The sequence below is a fragment of the Tachypleus tridentatus genome, chromosome 13 (genome assembly GCF_004210375.1).
Source record: "Tachypleus tridentatus isolate NWPU-2018 chromosome 13, ASM421037v1, whole genome shotgun sequence".
In the NCBI taxonomy this organism is placed as follows: Eukaryota; Metazoa; Arthropoda; class Merostomata; order Xiphosura; family Limulidae; genus Tachypleus; species Tachypleus tridentatus.
In genome coordinates, this window is record NC_134837.1 from 261,492,060 (window position 1) to 261,515,497 (window position 23,438).

At 32.6% G+C, this 23,438-nt stretch overlaps 1 protein-coding gene across 1 annotated transcript in view; it reads right to left on the reverse strand.

Moving 5' to 3' along the window:
* LOC143238925 (uncharacterized) overlaps positions 1-23,438 on the reverse strand; it is a 291,462-nt gene that overhangs the window by 199,653 nt on the left and 68,371 nt on the right. Inside the window, exons 2-3 of the mRNA XM_076479572.1 lie at positions 20,095-23,394; positions 18,016-19,276 (exon numbers count right to left, since the gene is read on the reverse strand). Of these exons, the coding sequence (XP_076335687.1) occupies positions 18,561-19,276; positions 20,095-23,377 (3,999 nt within the window). The 5' untranslated portion in view covers positions 23,378-23,394 and the 3' untranslated portion in view covers positions 18,016-18,560. The remainder of the gene's footprint in view (positions 1-18,015; positions 19,277-20,094; positions 23,395-23,438) is intronic.

The window sequence follows — 23,438 nt, forward strand, 5'->3', positions numbered from 1 at the left end:
AGTGTGTTTCAACATTTGTTCTAGTTAAGACTTTATACCTTAGTGTGTTTCAACATTTGTTCTAGTTAAGACTTTATACCTTAGTGTGTTTCAACATTTGTTCTAGTTAAGACTTTATACCTTAGTGTGTTTCAACATTTGTTCTAGTTAAGACTTTATACCTTAGTGTGTTTCAACATTTGTTCTAGTTAAGACTTTATACCTTAGTGTGTTTCAACATTTATTCTAGTTAAGGACTTTATACCTTAGTGTGTTTCAACATTTGTTCTAGTTAGGACTTTATACCTTAGTGTGTTTCAACATTTGTTCTAGTTAGGACTTTATACCTTAGTGTGTTTCAACATTTGTTCCAGTTAGGACTTTATACCTTAGTGTGTTTCAACATTTGTTCTAGTTAAGACTTTATACCTTAGTGTGTTTCAACATTTGTTCTAGTTAAGACTTTATACCTTAGTGTGTTTCAACATTTGTTCTAGTTAAGACTTTATACCTTAGTGTGTTTCAACATTTGTTCTAGTTAAGACTTTATACCTTAGTGTGTTTCAACATTTGTTCTAGTTAAGACTTTATACCTTAGTGTGTTTCAACACTTATTCTAGTTAAGACTTTATACCTTAGTGTGTGTTTCAACACTTTATTCCTAGTTAGGACTTTATACCTTAGTGTGTTTCAACATTTGTTCTAGTTAGGACTTTATACCTTAGTGTGTTTCAACATTTGTTCTAGTTAGGACTTTATACCTTAGTGTGTTTCAACATTTGTTCTAGTTAGGACTTTATACCTTAGTGTGTTTCAACATTTAGTTACCTTAGTGTGTTTCAACATTTGTTCTAGTTAAGACTTTATACCTTAGTGTGTTTCAACATTTGTTCTAGTTAAGACTTTATACCTTAGTGTGTTTCAACATTTGTTCTAGTTAAGACTTTATACCTTAGTGTGTTTCAACATTTGTTCTAGTTAAGACTTTATACCTTAGTGTGTTTCAACATTTGTTCTAGTTAGGACTTTATACCTTAGTGTGTTTCAACATTTGTTCTAGTTAAGACTTTATACCTTAGTGTGTTTCAACATTTGTTCTAGTTAGGACTTTATACCTTAGTGTGTTTCAACATTTGTTCTAGTTAAGACTTTATACCTTAGTGTGTTTCAACATTTGTTCTAGTTAGGACTTTATACCTTAGTGTGTTTCAACATTTGTTCTAGTTAAGACTTTATACCTTAGTGTGTTTCAACATTTGTTCTAGTTAGGACTTTATACCTTAGTGTGTTTCAACATTTGTTCTAGTTAGGACTTTATACCTTAGTGTGTTTCAACATTTGTTCTAGTTAGGACTTTATACCTTAGTGTGTTTCAACATTTGTTCTAGTTAAGACTTTATACCTTAGTGTGTTTCAACATTTGTTCTAGTTAGGACTTTATACCTTAGTGTGTTTCAACATTTGTTCTAGTTAAGACTTTATACCTTAGTGTGTTTCAACATTTGTTCTAGTTAAGACTTTATACCTTAGTGTGTTTCAACATTTTCTAGTTAAGACTTTATACCTTAGTGACTTTATACCTTACCTTATGTGTTTCAACATTTGTTCTAGTTAAGACTTTATACCTTAGTGTGTTTCAACATTTGTTCTAGTTAGGACTTTATACCTTAGTGTGTTTCAACATTTGTTCTAGTTAGGACTTTATACCTTAGTGTGTTTCAACATTTGTTCTAGTTAGGACTTTATACCTTAGTGTGTTTCAACATTTGTTCTAGTTAGGACTTTATACCTTAGTGTGTTTCAACATTTATTCTAGTTAGGACTTTATACCTTAGTGTGTTTCAACACTTATTCTAGTTAGGACTTTATACCTTAGTGTGTTTCAACATTTGTTCTAGTTAGGACTTTATACCTTAGTGTGTTTCAACATTTGTTCTAGTTAAGACTTTATACCTTAGTGTGTTTCAACACTTGTTCTAGTTAAGACTTTATACCTTAGTGTGTTTCAACATTTGTTCTAGTTAAGACTTTATACCTTAGTGTGTTTCAACATTTGTTCTAGTTAAGACTTTATACCTTAGTGTGTTTCAACATTTGTTCTAGTTAGGACTTTATACCTTAGTGTGTTTCAACATTTGTTCTAGTTAAGACTTTATACCTTAGTGTGTTTCAACATTTGTTCTAGTTAAGACTTTATACCTTAGTGTGTTTCAACATTTGTTCTAGTTAAGACTTTATACCTTAGTGTGTTTCAACATTTGTTCTAGTTAGGACTTTATACCTTAGTGTGTTTCAACATTTGTTCTAGTTAGGACTTTATACCTTAGTGTGTTTCAACATTTGTTCTAGTTAAGACTTTATACCTTAGTGTGTTTCAACATTTGTTCTAGTTAAGACTTTATACCTTAGTGTGTTTCAACATTTGTTCTAGTTAAGACTTTATACCTTAGTGTGTTTCAACATTTGTTCTAGTTAAGACTTTATACCTTAGTGTGTTTCAACATTTGTTCTAGTTAGGACTTTATACCTTAGTGTGTTTCAACATTTGTTCTAGTTAAGACTTTATACCTTAGTGTGTTTCAACATTTGTTCTAGTTAAGACTTTATACCTTAGTGTGTTTCAACATTTGTTCTAGTTAAGACTTTATACCTTAGTGTGTTTCAACATTTGTTCTAGTTAAGACTTTATACCTTAGTGTGTTTCAACATTTGTTCTAGTTAGGACTTTATACCTTAGTGTGTTTCAACATTTGTTCTAGTTAAGTTAGTTACTTTATACCTTAGTGTGTTTCAACATTTGTTCTAGTTAAGACTTTATACCTTAGTGTGTTTCAACATTTGTTCTAGTTAGGACTTTATACCTTAGTGTGTTTCAACATTTGTTCTAGTTAAGACTTTATACCTTAGTGTGTTTCAACATTTGTTCTAGTTAAGACTTTATACCTTAGTGTGTTTCAACATTTGTTCTAGTTAGGACTTTATACCTTAGTGTGTTTCAACATTTGTTCTAGTTAAGACTTTATACCTTAGTGTGTTTCAACATTTGTTCTAGTTAGGACTTTATACCTTAGTGTGTTTCAACATTTGTTCTAGTTAGGACTTTATACCTTAGTGTGTTTCAACATTTGTTCTAGTTAAGACTTTATACCTTAGTGTGTTTCAACATTTGTTCTAGTTAGGACTTTATACCTTAGTGTGTTTCAACATTTGTTCTAGTTAAGACTTTATACCTTAGTGTGTTTCAACATTTGTTCTAGTTAAGACTTTATACCTTAGTGTGTTTCAACATTTGTTCTAGTTAAGACTTTATACCTCAGTGTGTTTCAACATTTGTTCTAGTTAAGACTTTATACCTTAGTGTGTTTCAACATTTGTTCTAGTTAAGACTTTATACCTTAGTGTGTTTCAACATTTGTTCTAGTTAGGACTTTATACCTTAGTGTGTTTCAACATTTGTTCTAGTTAGGACTTTATACCTTAGTGTGTTTCAACATTTGTTCTAGTTAAGACTTTATACCTTAGTGTGTTTCAACATTTGTTCTAGTTAGGACTTTATACCTTAGTGTGTTTCAACATTTGTTCTAGTTAAGACTTTATACCTTAGTGTGTTTCAACATTTGTTCTAGTTAGGACTTTATACCTTAGTGTGTTTCAACATTTGTTCTAGTTAGGACTTTATACCTTAGTGTGTTTCAACATTTGTTCTAGTTAAGACTTTATACCTTAGTGTGTTTCAACATTTGTTCTAGTTAAGACTTTATACCTTAGTGTGTTTCAACATTTGTTCTAGTTAAGACTTTATACCTTAGTGTGTTTCAACATTTGTTCTAGTTAAGACTTTATACCTTAGTGTGTTTCAACATTTTTCAACATTTCTAGTTAGGACTTTATACCTTAGTGTGTTTCAACATTTGTTCCAGTTAGGACTTTATACCTTAGTGTGTTTCAACATTTGTTCTAGTTAAGACTTTATACCTTAGTGTGTTTCAACATTTGTTCTAGTTAAGACTTTATACCTTAGTGTGTTTCAACATTTGTTCTAGTTAAGACTTTATACCTTAGTGTGTTTCAACATTTGTGTTTTTATACAAACATTTGTTCTAGTTAAGACTTTATACCTTAGTGTGTTTCAACATTTTGTTCTAGTTAGGACTTTATACCTTAGTGTGTTTCAACATTTGTTCTAGTTAGGACTTTATACCTTAGTGTGTTTCAACATTTGTTCTAGTTAGGACTTTATACCTTAGTGTGTTTCAACATTTGTTCTAGTTAGACTTTATACCTTAGTGTGTTTCAACATTTGTTCTAGTTAAGACTTTATACCTTAGTGTGTTTCAACATTTGTTCTAGTTAGGACTTTATACCTTAGTGTGTTTCAACATTTGTTCTAGTTAGGACTTTATACCTTAGTGTGTTTCAACATTTGTTCTAGTTAGGACTTTATACCTTAGTGTGTTTCAACATTTGTTCTAGTTAAGACTTTATACCTTAGTGTGTTTCAACATTTGTTCTAGTTAAGACTTTATACCTTAGTGTGTTTCAACATTTATTCTAGTTAAGACTTTATACCTTAGTGTGTTTCAACATTTGTTCTAGTTAGGACTTTATACCTTAGTGTGTTTCAACATTTGTTCTAGTTAGGACTTTATACCTTAGTGTGTTTCAACATTTGTTCTAGTTAAGACTTTATACCTTAGTGTGTTTCAACATTTGTTCTAGTTAGGACTTTATACCTTAGTGTGTTTCAACATTTGTTCTAGTTAGGACTTTATACCTTAGTGTGTTTCAACATTTGTTCTAGTTAGGACTTTATACCTTAGTGTGTTTCAACATTTGTTCAGTTAGGACTTTATACCTTAGTGTGTTTCAACATTTGTTCTAGTTAGGACTTTATACCTTAGTGTGTTTCAACATTTGTTCTAGTTAGGACTTTATACCTTAGTGTGTTTCAACATTTGTTCTAGTTAGGACTTTATACCTTAGTGTGTTTCAACATTTGTTCTAGTTAAGACTTTATACCTTAGTGTGTTTCAACATTTGTTCTAGTTAAGACTTTATACCTTAGTGTGTTTCAACATTTGTTCTAGTTAAGACTTTATACCTTAGTGTGTTTCAACATTTGTTCTAGTTAGGACTTTATACCTTAGTGTGTTTCAACATTTGTTCTAGTTAGGACTTTATACCTTAGTGTGTTTCAACATTTGTTCTAGTTAGGACTTTATACCTTAGTGTGTTTCAACATTTGTTCTAGTTAGGACTTTATACCTTAGTGTGTTTCAACATTTGTTCTAGTTAAGACTTTATACCTTAGTGTGTTTCAACATTTGTTCTAGTTAAGACTTTATACCTTAGTGTGTTTCAACATTTGTTCTAGTTAAGACTTTATACCTTAGTGTGTTTCAACATTTGTTCTAGTTAGGACTTTATACCTTAGTGTGTTTCAACATTTGTTCTAGTTAGGACTTTATACCTTAGTGTGTTTCAACATTTGTTCTAGTTAGGACTTTATACCTTAGTGTGTTTCAACATTTGTTCTTAGTTAAGACTTTATACTTTAGTGTGTTTCAACATTTGTTCTAGTTAAGACTTTATACCTTAGTGTGTTTCAACATTTGTTCTAGTTAAGACTTTATACCTTAGTGTGTTTCAACATTTGTTCTAGTTAAGACTTTATACCTTAGTGTGTTTCAACATTTGTTCTAGTTAGGACTTTATACCTTAGTGTGTTTCAACATTTGTTCTAGTTAAGACTTTATACCTTAGTGTGTTTCAACATTTGTTCTAGTTAGGACTTTATACCTTAGTGTGTTTCAACATTTGTTCTAGTTAAGACTTTATACCTTAGTGTGTTTCAACATTTGTTCTAGTTAGGACTTTATACCTTAGTGTGTTTCAACATTTGTTCTAGTTAGGACTTTATACCTTAGTGTGTTTCAACATTTGTTCTAGTTAGGACTTTATACCTTAGTGTGTTTCAACATTTGTTCTAGTTAAGACTTTATACCTCAGTGTGTTTCAACATTTGTTCTAGTTAGGACTTTATACCTTAGTGTGTTTCAACATTTGTTCTAGTTAAGACTTTATACCTTAGTGTGTTTCAACATTTGTTCTAGTTAGGACTTTATACCTTAGTGTGTTTCAACATTTGTTCTAGTTAAGACTTTATACCTTAGTGTGTTTCAACATTTGTTCTAGTTAAGACTTTATACCTTAGTGTGTTTCAACACTTATTCTAGTTTAGACTTTATACCTTAGTGTGTTTCAACATTTGTTCTAGTTAGGACTTTATACCTTAGTGTGTTTCAACATTTGTTCCAGTTAGGACTTTATACCTTAGTGTGTTTCAACATTTGTTCTAGTTAGGACTTTATACCTTAGTGTGTTTCAACATTTGTTCTAGTTAAGACTTTATACCTTAGTGTGTTTCAACATTTGTTCTAGTTAAGACTTTATACCTTAGTGTGTTTCAACATTTGTTCTAGTTAAGACTTTATACCTTAGTGTGTTTCAACATTTGTTCTAGTTAAGACTTTATACCTTAGTGTGTTTCAACATTTGTTCTAGTTAGGACTTTATACCTTAGTGTGTTTCAACATTTGTTCTAGTTAAGACTTTATACCTTAGTGTGTTTCAACATTTATTCTAGTTAGGACTTTATACCTTAGTGTGTTTCAACATTTGTTCCAGTTAGGACTTTATACCTTAGTGTGTTTCAACATTTGTTCTAGTTAGGACTTTATACCTTAGTGTGTTTCAACATTTGTTCTAGTTAAGACTTTATACCTTAGTGTGTTTCAACATTTGTTCTAGTTAAGACTTTATACCTTAGTGTGTTTCAACATTTGTTCTAGTTAAGACTTTATACCTTAGTGTGTTTCAACATTTGTTCTAGTTAGACTTTATACCTTAGTGTGTTTCAACATTTATACCTTAGTTGTTTCAACATTTGTTCTAGTTAAGACTTTATACCTTAGTGTGTTTCAACATTTGTTCTAGTTAAGACTTTATACCTTAGTGTGTTTCAACATTTGTTCTAGTTAGGACTTTATACCTTAGTGTGTTTCAACATTTGTTCTAGTTAAGACTTTATACCTTAGTGTGTTTCAGTTACATACCTTAGTGTTTTCAACATCTAGTTAGGACTTTATACCTTAGTGTGTTTCAACATTTGTTCTAGTTAGGACTTTATACCTTAGTGTGTTTCAACATTTGTTCTAGTTAGGACTTTATACCTTAGTGTGTTTCAACATTTGTTCTAGTTAGGACTTTATACCTTAGTGTGTTTCAACATTTGTTCTAGTTAACTTTATACCTTACAACTTACTTTATACCTTTAGTGTGTTTCAACATTTATTCTAGTTAAGACTTTATACCTTAGTGTGTTTCAACATTTGTTCTAGTTAAGACTTTATACCTTAGTGTGTTTCAACATTTGTTCTAGTTAGGACTTTATACCTTAGTGTGTTTCAACATTTGTTCTAGTTAGGACTTTATACCTTAGTGTGTTTCAACATTTGTTCTAGTTAGGACTTTATACCTTAGTGTGTTTCAACATTTGTTCTAGTTAGGACTTTATACCTTAGTGTCAACATTTGTTCTAGTTAGGACTTTATACCTTAGTGTGTTTCAACATTTGTTCTAGTTAGGACTTTATACCTTAGTGTGTTTCAACATTTGTTCTAGTTAGGACTTTATACCTTAGTGTGTTTCAACATTTGTTCTTAGGAGTTAACATTTGACTTTATACCTTAGTGTGTTTCAACATTTGTTCTAGTTAAGACTTTATACCTTAGTGTGTTTCAACATTTGTTCTAGTTAAGACTTTATACCTTAGTGTGTTTCAACATTTGTTCTAGTTAAGACTTTATACCTTAGTGTGTTTCAACATTTGTTCTAGTTAAGACTTTATACCTTAGTGTGTTTCAACATTTGTTCTAGTTAGGACTTTATACCTTAGTGTGTTTCAACATTTGTTCTAGTTAGGACTTTATACCTTAGTGTGTTTCAACATTTGTTCTAGTTAGGACTTTATACCTTAGTGTGTTTCAACATTTGTTCTAGTTAGGACTTTATACCTTAGTGTGTTTCAACATTTGTTCCAGTTAGGACTTTATACCTTAGTGTGTTTCAACATTTGTTCTAGTTAAGACTTTATACCTTAGTGTGTTTCAACATTTGTTCTAGTTAGGACTTTATACCTTAGTGTGTTTCAACATTTGTTCTAGTTAAGACTTTATACCTCAGCGTGTTTCAACACTTATTCTAGTTACTTTATACCTTAGTGTGTTTCAACATTTGTTCTTTAGGACTTTATAGTTAGTGTGTTTCAACTTTATACCTTAGTGTGTTTCAACATTTGTTCTAGTTAAGACTTTAACATTTGTTCTAGTTAAGACTTTATACCTTACCTTATACCTTAGTGTGTTTCAACATTTGTTCTAGTTAGGACTTTATACCTTAGTGTGTTTCAACATTTGTTCTAGTTAGGACTTTATACCTTAGTGTGTTTCAACATTTGTTCCAGTTAGGACTTTATACCTTAGTGTGTTTCAACATTTGTTCTAGTTAGGACTTTATACCTTAGTGTGTTTCAACATTTGTTCTAGTTAAGACTTTATACCTTAGTGTGTTTCAACATTTGTTCTAGTTAAGACTTTATACAACACTTTTAGTTTATACCTTAGTGTTTTCAACACTTGTTCTAGTTAAGACTTTATACCTTAGTGTGTTTCAACATTTGTTCTAGTTAAGACTTTATACCTTAGTGTGTTTCAACATTTGTTCTAGTTAAGACTTTATACCTTAGTGTGTTTCAACATTTGTTCTAGTTAGGACTTTATACCTTAGTGTGTTTCAACATTTGTTCTAGTTAGGACTTTATACCTTAGTGTGTTTCAACATTTGTTCTAGTTAAGACTTTATACCTTAGTGTGTTTCAACATTTGTTCTAGTTAGGACTTTATACCTTAGTGTGTTTCAACATTAGTTCCTTAGTGTTTATACCTTAACATTTGTTCCAGTTAGGACTTTACCTTAGTGTGTTTCAACATTTGTTCCAGTTAGGACTTTATACCTTAGTGTTTCAACATTTGTTCTAGTTAGGACTTTATACCTTAGTGTGTTTCAACATTTGTTCTAGTTAGGACTTTATACCTTAATGTGTTTCAACACTTATTCTAGTTAGGACTTTATACCTTAGTGTGTTTCAACATTTGTTCTAGTTAAGACTTTATACCTTAGTGTGTTTCAACATTTGTTCTAGTTAGACTTTATACCTTAGTGTGTTTCAACATTTGTTCTAGTTAAGACTTTATACCTTAGTGTGTTTCAACATTTGTTCTAGTTAAGACTTTATACCTTAGTGTGTTTCAACATTTGTTCTAGTTAGGACTTTATACCTTAGTGTGTTTCAACATTTGTTCTAGTTAAGACTTTATACCTTAGTGTGTTTCAACATTTGTTCTAGTTAGGACTTTATACCTTAGTGTGTTTCAACATTTGTTCCAGTTAGGACTTTATACCTTAGTGTGTTTCAACATTTGTTCTAGTTAGGACTTTATACCTTAGTGTGTTTCAACATTTGTTCCAGTTAGGACTTTATACCTTAGTGTGTTTCAACATTTGTTCTTTAGGACTTTATACCTTAGTGTGTTTCAACATTTGTTCTAGTTAGACTTTATACCTTAGTGTGTTTCAACATTTGTTCTAGTTAAGACTTTATACCTTAGTGTGTTTCAACACTTATTCTAGTTAAGACTTTATACCTTAGTGTGTTTCAACATTTGTTCTAGTTAAGACTTTATACCTTAGTGTGTTTCAACATTTGTTCTAGTTAGGACTTTATACCTTAGTGTGTTTCAACATTTGTTCTAGTTAGGACTTTATACCTTAGTGTGTTTCAACATTTGTTCTAGTTAGGACTTTATACCTTAGGTGTTTCAACATTTTATACTTTATACCTTAGTGTGTTTCAACATTTGTTCTAGTTAAGACTTTATACCTTAGTGTGTTTCAACATTTGTTCTAGTTAAGACTTTATACCTTAGTGTGTTTCAACATTTGTTCTAGTTAAGACTTTATACCTTAGTGTGTTTCAACACTTATTCTAGTTAGGACTTTATACCTTAGTGTGTTTCAACATTTGTTCTAGTTAAGACTTTATACCTTAGTGTGTTTCAACATTTGTTCTAGTTAAGACTTTATACCTCAGCGTGTTTCAACACTTATTCTAGTTAAGACTTTATACCTTAGTGTGTTTCAACATTTGTTCTAGTTAAGACTTTATACCTTAGTGTGTTTCAACATTTGTTCTAGTTAAGACTTTATACCTTAGTGTGTTTCAACATTTGTTCTAGTTAGGACTTTATACCTTAGTGTGTTTCAACATTTATTCTAGTTAGGACTTTATACCTTAGTGTGTTTCAACATTTGTTCTAGTTAGGACTTTATACCTTAGTGTGTTTCAACACTTATTCTAGTTAGGACTTTATACCTTAGTGTGTTTCAACATTTGTTCTAGTTAGGACTTTATACCTTAGTGTGTTTCAACATTTGTTCTAGTTAGGACTTTATACCTTAGTGTGTTTCAACATTTGTTCTAGTTAGGACTTTATACCTTAGTGTGTTTCAACATTTGTTCTAGTTAAGACTTTATACCTCAGCGTGTTTCAACACTTATTCTAGTTAGACTTTATACCTTAGTGTGTTTCAACATTTGTTCTACCTTAGTTAACATTTGACTTTATACCTTAGTGTGTTTCAACATTTGTTCTAGTTAGGACTTTATACCTTAGTGTGTTTCAACATTTGTTCTAGTTAGGACTTTATACCTTAGTGTGTTTCAACATTTGTTCTAGTTAGGACTTTATACCTTAGTGTGTTTCAACATTTGTTCTAGTTAAGACTTTATACCTTAGTGTGTTTCAACATTTGTTCTAGTTAGGACTTTATACCTTAGTGTGTTTCAACACTTATTCTAGTTAGGACTTTATACCTTAGTGTGTTTCAACATTTGTTCTAGTTAAGACTTTATACCTCAGTGTGTTTCAACATTTGTTCTAGTTAAGACTTTATACCTCAGCGTGTTTCAACACTTATTCTAGTTAAGACTTTATACCTTAGTGTGTTTCAACATTTGTTCTAGTTAGGACTTTATACCTTAGTGTGTTTCAACATTTGTTCTAGTTAGGACTTTATACCTTAGTGTGTTTCAACATTTGTTCTAGTTAAGACTTTATACCTTAGTGTGTTTCAACACTTATTCTAGTTAGGACTTTATACCTTAGTGTGTTTCAACATTTGTTCTAGTTAGGACTTTATACCTTAGTGTGTTTCAACATTTGTTCTAGTTAGGACTTTATACCTTAGTGTGTTTCAACATTTGTTCTAGTTAGGACTTTATACCTTAGTGTGTTTCAACATTTGTTCTAGTTAAGACTTTATACCTTAGTGTGTTTCAACATTTGTTCTAGTTAAGACTTTATACCTTAGTGTGTTTCAACATTTGTTCTAGTTAGGACTTTATACCTTAGTGTGTTTCAACATTTTTCTAGTTAAGACTTTATACCTTAATGTGTTTCAACACTTATTCTAGTTAGGACTTTATACCTTAGTGTGTTTCAACATTTGTTCCAGTTAGGACTTTATACCTCAGTGTGTTTCAACATTTGTTCCAGTTAGGACTTTATACCTTAGTGTGTTTCAACATTTGTTCCAGTTAGGACTTTATACCTTAATGTGTTTCAACATTTGTTCCAGTTAGGACTTTAACATTGTTTCAACATTTGTTCTAGTTAAGACTTTATACCTTAGTGTGTTTCAACATTTGTTCTAGTTAAGACTTTATACCTTAGTGTGTTTCAACATTTGTTCTAGTTAAGACTTTATACCTTAGTGTGTTTCAACATTTGTTCTAGTTAGGACTTTATACCTTAGTGTGTTTCAACATTTGTTCCAGTTAGGACTTTATACCTTAGTGTGTTTCAACATTTGTTCTAGTTAAGACTTTATACCTTAGTGTGTTTCAACATTTGTTCTAGTTAAGACTTTATACCTTAGTGTGTTTCAACATTTGTTCTAGTTAAGACTTTATACAAACATTTGTTCTAGTTAAGACTTTATACCTCAGTGTGTTTCAACATTTGTTCTAGTTAAGACTTTATACCTTAGTGTGTTTCAACATTTGTTCTAGTTAGGACTTTATACCTTAGTGTGTTTCAACATTTTTCAACATTTGTTCTAGTTAGGACTTTATACCTTAATGTGTTTCAACACTTATTCTAGTTAGGACTTTATACCTTAGTGTGTTTCAACATTTGTTCTAGTTAGGACTTTATACCTTAGTGTGTTTCAACATTTGTTCCAGTTAGGACTTTATACCTTAGTGTGTTTCAACATTTGTTCCTTTATACCTTAGTGTGTTTCAACATTTGTTCTAGACTTTATACCTTAGTGTGTTTCAACATTTGTTCTAGTTAGGACTTTATACCTTAGTGTGTTTCAACATTTGTTCTAGTTAGGACTTTATACCTTAGTGTGTTTCAACATTTGTTCTAGTTAAGACTTTATACCTTAGTGTGTTTCAACATTTGTTCTAGTTAAGACTTTATACCTTAGTGTGTTTCAACATTTGTTCTCAACTTTATACCTTAGTGTGTTTCAACATTTGTTCTAGTTAAGACTTTATACCTTAGTGTGTTTCAACATTTGTTCCAGTTAGGACTTTATACCTTAATGTGTTTCAACACTTATTCTAGTTAGGACTTTATACCTTAGTGTGTTTCAACATTTGTTCCAGTTAGGACTTTATACCTTAGTGTGTTTCAACATTTGTTCTAGTTAAGACTTTATACCTTAGTGTGTTTCAACATTTGTTCTAGTTAAGACTTTATACCTCAGCGTGTTTCAACACTTATTCTAGTTAAGACTTTATACCTTAGTGTGTTTCAACATTTGTTCCAGTTAGGACTTTATACCTTAGTGTGTTTCAACATTTGTTCTAGTTAAGACTTTATACCTCAGTGTGTTTCAACATTTGTTCTAGTTAAGACTTTATACCTCAGCGTGTTTCAACACTTATTCTAGTTAAGACTTTATACCTTAGTGTGTTTCAACATTTGTTCTAGTTAGGACTTTATACCTTAGTGTGTTTCAACATTTTACTAGTTAAGACTTTATACCTTAATGTGTTTCAACACTTATTCTAGTTAGGACTTTATACCTTAGTGTGTTTCAACATTTGTTCCAGTTAGGACTTTATACCTTAGTGTGTTTCAACATTTGTTCCAGTTAGGACTTTATACCTTAGTGTGTTTCAACATTTGTTCCAGTTAGGACTTTATACCTTAGTGTGTTTCAACATTTGTTCCAGTTAGGACTTTATACCTTAATGTGTTTCAACACTTATTCTAGTTAGGACTTTATACCTTAGTGTGTTTCAACATTTGTTCCAGTTAGGACTTTATACCTTAGTGTGTTTCAACATTTGTTCTAGTTAAGACTTTATACCTTAGTGTGTTTCAACATTTGTTCTAGTTAAGACTTTATACCTCAGTGTGTTTCAACACTTATTCTAGTTAAGACTTTATACCTTAGTGTGTTTCAACATTTGTTCCAGTTAGGACTTTATACCTTAGTGTGTTTCAACATTTGTTCCAGTTAGGACTTTATACTTTAGTGTGTTTCAACATTTGTTCTAGTTAAGACTTTATACCTCAGTGTGTTTCAACATTTGTTCTAGTTAAGACTTTATACCTCAGCGTGTTTCAACACTTATTCTAGTTAAGACTTTATACCTTAGCGTGTTTCAACACTTGTTCTAATTACGCCTTTACTTGTGTGTTTCGGTATTTATTCTAATTAGGCATTTTACCGCGTGTTTCAACACCTGTTTTAATTAGCCATATAGGTTTGTATATTTTCTAGCCTAGAAACCTAAAAGTACTGAACTGTTGTAAATACGTTTTCATCATACTTACTTCTTAAATATTTAGCCATAACAGATTATATAAATTTTGATCTAAAGTTAAAACTAAAAGAATACCAATAGTTTCAGATTAATCTGATTTCTCAGACTTAAACTTTATGCTTTACATTCTAACGTGTAAGAGAAATGTTCTCAACAACATGTACAGTTGAAGTTTTAGTCATGTCTAAATAAGAAACTACCATAATATTCGGCCGCTAATGTTATATCTTCATCTCTGACTTGTTGAATGTATACTTGTCTTCTTCGATTTCGAACTTTCCATAATACGCTTATTTAGGAAGGTTAGATTAGATTAGGTTAGGAAAGAAAGTCAAGTTGTTTGTCTGACGTAACTGAAGGTTTTGTTTTGTAGATAACTGTGTTCATGATGAACAAATATTGCAGAATTTGTCTTGTTTAGAGTGACACTTGTAGAGAAAATGTTGGAGCACTAATCGATAAAAGTAACTCAGGTTGAAAGACCAACGTTTCTTAAGACTTCCACTTTTAATTTTCAGGTGTTTATGAAATGTCTTATGTCAAGACACCACACAGAGAGATTAGCTCGGAAAATCATATTGTTTGGAGAAAGAGGTGACTGGTTAATTGGGTTGTAGGGTGATGAGATGAAAGAAATCAAATTATTATTAATGAAGTTAAGTGAAACTGAACTCTTGCTACTAGTGGAGTCGTCCAGGAGTCTATTTGTGAGATTCTGCTTCTTTATTACTTTTACTGATAGAGACATAATTAGTAAATTATTATCAATGAAGTCAAGTCAAACTAGATCCTTATTATTAGTGGAGTCTTCCAAGAGTCAATTTGTGGAGCCCTGCTATTTTATTACTCTTACTGATAGAGACATAATTAGTAAATTATTATTAATGAAGTAAAATGAAACTGGACCATTGTTACTAAATGAGACTTCCAGGAGTCCATTTGTGAAGCCCTGCTTTCTTTATTACTTTTACTGATAGAGACATCATTAGTAAATTATTATCAATAAAGTCAAGTCAAACTGGATCCTTGTTACTAGTGGAGTCAATTTATGGGGCTCTACTTTTTTATTATTTTTGCTGATAGAGACATATTTAGTAAATTATTATTAATGATCTCAAGTTAAACTGAACCCTTGTTAATAGTGGAGTCTTCCAGGAGTGAATTTATGGGGCTCTACTTTTTTATTACTTTTACTGATAGAGACATAATTAGTAAATTATTATCAATGAAGTCAAGTCAAACAGGATCCTTGTTAGTAGCGAAGTCTTCTAGCAGTCAGTTTGTGGGGCTCTTCTTTTTTATTACGTTTACTGATAGAAACATTATTAGTAAATTATTATTAATGAAGTGAAGTGAAACTGGACACTTGTTACTAGCGGAGTCTTCCAGGAGTCAATTTGTACTTTACGTTTTTTACTTTTACTGATAGAAACATAATTAGTAAATTATTATCAATAAAGTCAAGTCAAACTGGATCCTTGATACTAGTGGAGTCTTCGAGGAGTCAATTTATGGGGATCTGCTTTTTTTATTACTTTTACTGATAGAAACATAATTAGTAAATTATTATCAATGAAGTCAAGTGAAACTGGACCCTTGTTACCAGCGGAGTCTTCCAGGAGTGAATTTGTGGGGCTCTGCTTTTTTATTACTTTTACTGATAGAAACATTATTAGTAAATTATTATTAATGAAGTGAAGTGAAACTGGACACTTGTTACTAGCGGAGTCTTCCAGGAGTCAATTTGTAAGGCTTTACGTTTTTTATTACTTTTACTGATAGAAACATAATTAGTAAATTATTATCAATAAAGTCAAGTCAAACTGGATCCTTGATACTAGTGGAGTCTTCGAGGAGTCAATTTATGGGGATCTGCTTTTTTTATTACTTTTACTGATAGAAACATAATTAGTAAATTATTATCAATGAAGTCAAGTGAAACTGGACCCTTGTTACCAGCGGAGTCTTCCAGGAGTGAATTTGTGGGGCTCTGCTTTTTTAGTATTACTTTTACTGATAGAAACATTATTAGTAAATTATTATTAATGAAGTGAAGTGAAACTGGACACTTGTTACTAGCGGAGTCTTCCAGGAGTCAATTTGAAGTCAAGTCAAACAGGATCCTTGATACTAGTGGAGTCTTCGAGGAGTCAATTTATGGGGATCTGCTTTTTTTATTACTTTTACTGATAGAAACATAATTAGTAAATTATTATCAATGAAGTCAAGTGAAACTGGACCCTTGTTACCAGCGGAGTCTTCCAGGAGTGAATTTGTGGGGCTCTGCTTTTTTATTACTTTTACTGATAGAAACATTATTAGTAAATTATTATTAATGAAGTGAAGTGAAACTGGACACTTGTTACTAGCGGAGTCTTCCAGGAGTCAATTTGTAAGGCTTTACGTTTTTTATTACTTTTACTGATAGAGACATCATTAGTAAATTATTATCAATGGAGTCAAGTCAAACTGGACCCTTATTACTAGTGGTATTTTCCAGGAGTCAATTTGTGGGGCTTTGCATTTTTTATTACTTTTACTGATAGAAACATAATTAGTAAATTATTATCAATAAAGTCAAGTCAAACTGGATCCTTGTTACTAGTGGAGTCTTCTAGCAGTCAGTTTGTGGGGCTCTGGTTTTTCTTATTACTTTTACTGATAAAGACATAACTAATAAATTTGAAAAGGTTGTTGATGACATCAAACTCTTTGATATTTCTACTTCTAAAGAAGAGATGTAAGAAAGATGTAAGAACACTTGGTTGGAATATTGTCTTTAATTGTTAATCACAGCTTTTTAAGGAGCGGGCGTGAAGGGCTTGAAAATTTAGCCCAGAACAGAGGAAACAGCAAGAGGTTTTAGTTATCACAACTTGAATCACTCGTTTACTTTGATGTTATGTTAGGGTGCATTTCAAAATACACTGGTTACCTACATGTCTCTTGTTAAGTCTCATTTTCAATTCTGCGTACAGTTTTGGTTTCCATTTTAAAGAAAGAACACTGATTTATTGAAAAAAAGTAATTCCAGGGATGTAAATGTTATCTTTTGAAGAGAGGTTAAGATTTCTTAATTTATTTTAACTTGAGAAAAAAATGCAAGAAGTGATCTTATTGAGGTTTATAAGGTCGTGTGCACGTGTGTGTCTGGTGGGGAAAGAACAGATAATGGTTTCTGGTTTTTTCTTGTTATATCCTGAAGACTAAAGTACACATGTTTAAAATTTGATAAAAAAAACAGGCTAGACTTTATTTAAGACAGTTTTATTTATTTTTAAATAGGGTGATTGGCTATTGAATGTGTTGATGTCAGCAGTAATAAAAGACAGTATTTCACGAGTGTTTAAAAATTGTATCGATTATTTCCTTAGATGTAAGTAGCGGGAATGAAAGACCGAATGGTTCTTTGTTGTCGGCTCCAATGGTTTTGAATAACTAGATTAGCGTGAGGACAATATCAACACAATCTGAAGATAAAGGCAATTATGGACAAGTAACAGCATTTTTTGGACCTACATATTCAAGTTTTACTTTCGAGTGTTGCATAGTTTGCTACTCGGCACATCCTTCTCCATAGAATGTGTGATTAATCACAGACAATTCGTGATGACGAGAAACCCACTTCAAGTAAAAATGTATTCTCAAGACGGCTGGTATGGGTATTAAAACTTTAATTAAAATAATGTACAGAACAACGTTTTGACCTTCTTAGGTCATCTTCAGGTTAACAGCTTCTTCAGGTTCTTTGTTAACCTGAAGATGACCTAAGAAGGTCAAAACGTTGTTCTACACTTTATTCTAATTAAAGTTTTAATACCCATACCAGCCATCTTGAGAATACATAATCACATAGAACCTGTGCTAAAATTTAGAAAAATGAATTTGAATGTACATATATTACGAAAACATCACAGAAATAATGTTTACTTGTCATATGCGAGAGAAACTGAAATATTATCCACTCACAATGTGTAAAACATCCAAATCTTACCTTATTGGACTAGCTAAAGTTTAAAAACTTAAAATCACCAATAATGGTAATAAATCAAAACATATAACATCCTTACCTGGATGGACTATGACTGAGTAAAGGGCCATGGTTGTTTCTGAAGTAAAATACATCAATACATCTTACATCCACATCGAAACACTTCATTGAAAATTGAGCTTTTGGTAAATATCTACATTCGGGTGAACCCAAATTTGCGTTGCAACATAACAGTACGCTCTAGTGGACATCGAAAGCTAGCAGATGTAAGAAACAGACAACATTTACCAAATAACCAATGTTTGTTTCCGTTTATAGAGATCCCTACAGAATTCTACTATTGTGTTCTCTACACTTGTAAACTGTGACGAATCGTGTAAGTTCTGAGGTACATTAACTGTTTCGAAACGGTAGTGAAATCAATGACACAGAGTTTCACTTTGTCTTCCAACATTTTCTACTTAGACGAGCACTTATATGACACTGGATACAAAACGAAGAATAATTGTACACAAGTCACTCCATTTTCTCGATGGAATCACAGCGTTATTCTTTATACAGAGTTTTGCTTGTTGGTACACGCGTTTCTATTATACACTCACTACTGTAGAATATGAAAGAACGTCACGAGTAAACGCCCTCTGGTTCTTGGATTGAGAAGTGTCGATAAGAGATATATTCCTGAGGAATGTTGTCGTTTTTTACGGGTCGCCGACGTTTTCGAAACTTAATTGCTGTTAAAAGAATGGACAAGGTTAGGACTAGAATACCACTGATGCTACTTCCCAGGATGATGCCCAGCGTGGAGAGAGAAATCTTTGTTTTATCGGTTTTGGCCACTGTTCGAATCTGTAAACATTTTCTGTTGTTACTATCTGTTTCCAAGTAATTGTTATCCAAATCTGTTGCGTAGGGAGTCGGCGTGTGGAGTGCCTTGAGGTATTTTCCGGTAGCTGTCACACAAATGGTGTACCAGGTTACAGGCTCCAGGTTCTCAACGTCGTAAGATCGCTTGGTGGAGACAAGGTTAACGCTTGCCTGGGCTAATCTGTCTGCAGTTAAATGGTACGTCAACAAAAATCCGCCAATCAGAGTCCCGTTTTGTACATCCCAACGTACTGTCATGCTGTCGTGATCCAAACGCTGGATCTCAAGAAGGGATATAAGTGGAGCAGGACAAATGTCAACGGGGTGGAGACTTAAGAGTATTTGACCATGGAGCTTTTCTGGACTCGTGCACACTAAGTTAAGTTTCTCTTTTGTGGGCCCCAGAATATGGCGGTGATCGTGTAGCCACTCCCATAGGCTTAGCAAACCACATCTACAGTCGAGTGGGTTCCCTATTTCCGAAACCACACATACAGATAACAATGTATTAGAAACCTGTAAATGTTATTTGTGAAATAAAAAGAAATAGACACTTAAAAGATGTAATAAGCTGAGTTTTAGAGTAAGTTATAAACTGATGTGATTTTTCTTTTGTAGCGTAACCAATAAAATGATGGCGTATCAATAGGTAGACAACAAATGTAACGTAACTAAATGATTCTACGTATTACAGTATAGTTCAAATGATTTGCAGTGTATTAAAAAGAAACGCTATGTATATTTCTTTCTACTTTACAGAGGAAAATCTATATTTACAGATGCACAAAACATTATGCCGAGCAACGAAAAAGATAATCAGTATTCACTCATTGCAGTAAAAATGTTGTCCGTTTGTTTCTTTACTCATACAAACATACAGAAAGAGTAAACGCAGGAATAAATACCAACTAAACAAAATAAAATCATCATGATGTGTTTATTAGATATTTAGAAATGAAATTCACATTAAAGTTTAGTGTAAATCTTGGACTACAACATTAAACCTAAAGAAGATTTGAAGAAATAAGAAAAAAAAATCTGAAATCCGTCATGGCGAGATTACACACACACACACACACACATGTATATAAATAGCAATAAATTGTTCCTAGTTATTAGACAGATATGAATATTTATTTAAAAGGGGTATTTACTCTATGGATTATTACCTACAAAAATAATTATAAATGTGGATAAAAGTCACAAATACAGTTAGGGTTAGGGAATTTTTCACTTCGTTTGACAACCATTGGATGACGTAAATATATAAAACTATTATCAGTGAACTTACCACCCAGTTGTAAATTTGTCAAACGTGCTTCAACTGGAACTAATACTTCGCTAGAAATGATTGCGAATGCATTACCAAAAATATTTAAGTTTTGGAGAGATGTCAGATTGTAGAAAGCATCTTTAGCTATTATACTGATGGAATTACTTTGCAGAGATAAGACTTTTAAGTTATAGAGGTGTTGGAAGATTTTAGACCGAAGTCGAGTCAGTCTGTTAAAAGACAAATCTACTGTTTCCAAGCAGCCTAGGTTTGAAGAAAATGGCGGTAGGTCTACGAGATGATTCCTGGTTAAGTTAATTATTTTTAGCTGGTCCAGGCCGTAGAATCTTTCTTTTGGTAAAATCTCTAATTCGTTATTTCCCAAGTCCAGCATCTGCAGTCTACCTAACGGTTTGAAAGCCCCCGGAGATACCTTGGTGATTTTATTATGAGTGATGAAAAGTGAGACAATAGTTTTTACACCCTGAAAGTCATGAGATGCAATTACTGATATGTTTCCGTGATTTAGATTGAACTCTTGAAGGTCAGGAAATCCACCATCAGCGCTAAGGTCCTCACGAATCCGTACCAACGGGTTTCTGTTTACAGAGAGAAATTTCAAGGTGAGTAGAGAAGAGCGAAAGAGCTTGTTGGGAATATAATACAGTAAGTTTCCATCTAAATCAAGCCATTTCAGAGATCTGAGTTCGGTAAAAACATTAGAATGAAAGTGTTTAATATAATTATCTGACAAATCTAGTTTTATTAGTTTAGTTAGATTCAGAAACGCATTGCTTACAAGTTCTGATATCGAGTTCTTTGTCAAGTTCAGGGTTTGAATGTTTCTGTTGGACATGAAAGCTGCCGTGTCAAGTTTCTCGATATTGTTGTTAGCGAGAGACAACACTTCAAGATTTGGTAGTAAAGCAATCGCTGTAGAAGGGACACTTTGAATACTATTGTTGTCAAGGTAGAGTTCACGAACATAGCTTAAACTATACATCTGGTCAGTTCGTAGGTCAGAAAGACCATTTCCACCTAGTCGTATAATCTCTAGGTCGGTAAGTGGCTCAAAAAGGCTTCCGGTAACAGGACTAAGGTCAGTATTTTCTATTTTCAGTTCTACTAGTCCAGATAGTCCGTAAAATACGTTGTTATTGAGCCCACTTAAGTTGTTTCCCGATATTTCCAATCGTTTGAGAGAAGGAAGAAATAAGAAGTCGACTCTTGCGCCAGCTAGTTTGTTGTTACGAATGTCCAAACTTTGTAATTTTGAGAGCTCCAAGAAGGAACCAGTCTCAATCTCTTCAGCCATCACGTTGGACAAATCAAGTTCTTCTAACGGTATCTGGCCCTCAAACATGAACTTTCGAATAGCGTAGATCTGATTATGGGCAAGATGCAATATTCGAAGATGCTTTAAGTTCTGAAATGTTTGAGGTTCAATGTCCATGATGCGGTTGAATGATAAGTATAATTCCTCCAAGTTTTCTGCCCCCTCGAACATTTCTGGGGTTAAATGATTTAAGTTGTTATATTCTAGAGTGATGTATGTTAATCTTTTTAGCCGTTCAAATGTCATTTTTTCAATCGTGGAAATTTCGTTATGATCCAAATACAATTTCTGAGCTTCTACCAAGTCTTGAAAAACTTCTTTTTGTAGCATCCTAATCTTATTGTGCCCCAACCATAAAAGTCCCAGTTTATTAAGTCCTCGTAAACTGTTGTGGTGAAGCGTAATAATCTTATTATGGCTAATTAGAAGGGAATGCATACTTGATGGATACCTACTTAATACATCGCCAACTTCAATTAACTTATTTCCCTGAATATTCAAGTGTTGGAGATTTGCTAAGCTCTGGAGGGCCTCATCTTCGATTAGTTCTATTCTGTTGTTCTGCAAGTGTAACTCCTGCAGATTGGGAAGTGAATAGAACACGCCCTTTTTAATCCTTTTTAAGAGGTTATTTTGAAGTCTCAAATCACGAAGTTCCACCAGTTCTTGGAACGTTCCAGCCTGTAGGTCGATAATTAGGTTATGATCCAAAGAGAGAGACCGAAGCTTGTGGTTGTTCTTAAATAGCGTCTGGTGAATTTCCTTAAGTAGGTTAAAAGACAGTTGAAGTTGATAAAGATGAACGAGACCATACAAAGAACCGCTTTCAATTAACGTGATTGCATTATTGGGTGCAAACAACACAGATATTTGGGTGGAGTTGAGGAACGTTTCGTTAGTAATCAGAAGTATATTGTTATTTGAGAGTATTACTTCTCGCAGATTCGTCAGATTCTGAAAAACACTTTGGTATATAGAGTGTAAATGATTGAAACTCAGATCAATTGTTTTTAGATTCTGTAAGGGTGTGAAAACATTCCTCTTGAGGGTGGTGATAAAGTTGTGACTCAGGTCCAGAGTTTCTAGGTCTTGAAGATGAATGAAGATGGTGTCGTCTAAAGAAGATAACTGGTTCATATATAGTGATAGGGCGGTCAAGCGCGGCATGGTAATGAAACTTCGGTCATGCAAATGCCGGATTCGATTTGAGCTCAAGTCAAGTCTTTTTAATCCAGAGAGTCTAGTGAACCCATCATATGGAATATCTTCGATTGTGTTTCGCACTACTTTTAAAGTGTGAACTTTTCTGAGTCTCCGCAAGGCGCTCAGAGGAAACACTTTGAGTTTGTTGTTCGTAAGGATAAGTTTCTCCAAGGTGTTTTCTAATCCGCCAAATGAATATTCCGTCAAGGACGATATTTGGTTTCCTTGGAGGTTAAGGGTCGTCAACTGTAGATTGTAAAAGGTGTAACTTTCTATATCCGAAATGACGTTCGAATCGAGGTCCAAACTCCGCAAAACTCGAAGCATGTTTAAAGGTTCTTGAGGAATTTCTGAAATCCGGCTGTTAATGATAGACAAGCTCTGAAGAGTGTCTTGAACTTCGGTGAACGCGTCTTCAGCAATAGAGCTGATCTCAGAGAAAGAAATCTGAAGATGAAAGATTGATGTGTTTCCAAATAGTCCTGCAGGTAATATGGTGATGTTTGGATCCAAGTGATAAATGCTCAAGGATTTTACTGGAGATATGATTAATGAGAGTGTTTGGTGTATTTCGGAGAGACTTGTGTTGGGACATTCCAGAAATAATCCATCTTCGAACTGGTAGCATGGACACCACGGACTTTCTTTCCATGAAGGACATCCATTTGGTGATGACCGAGATCGACCTAAGCTGGCCACGATAAGAACTATGACAAGTACTGTGGCCAATAAGCCTGTGTGTGAAGATAGTGGACATGTCATGTCTCATGACGCACAACCTGGAAAGAAACGTTGATCTAATTAATTTCTGTTTTATCGTTCT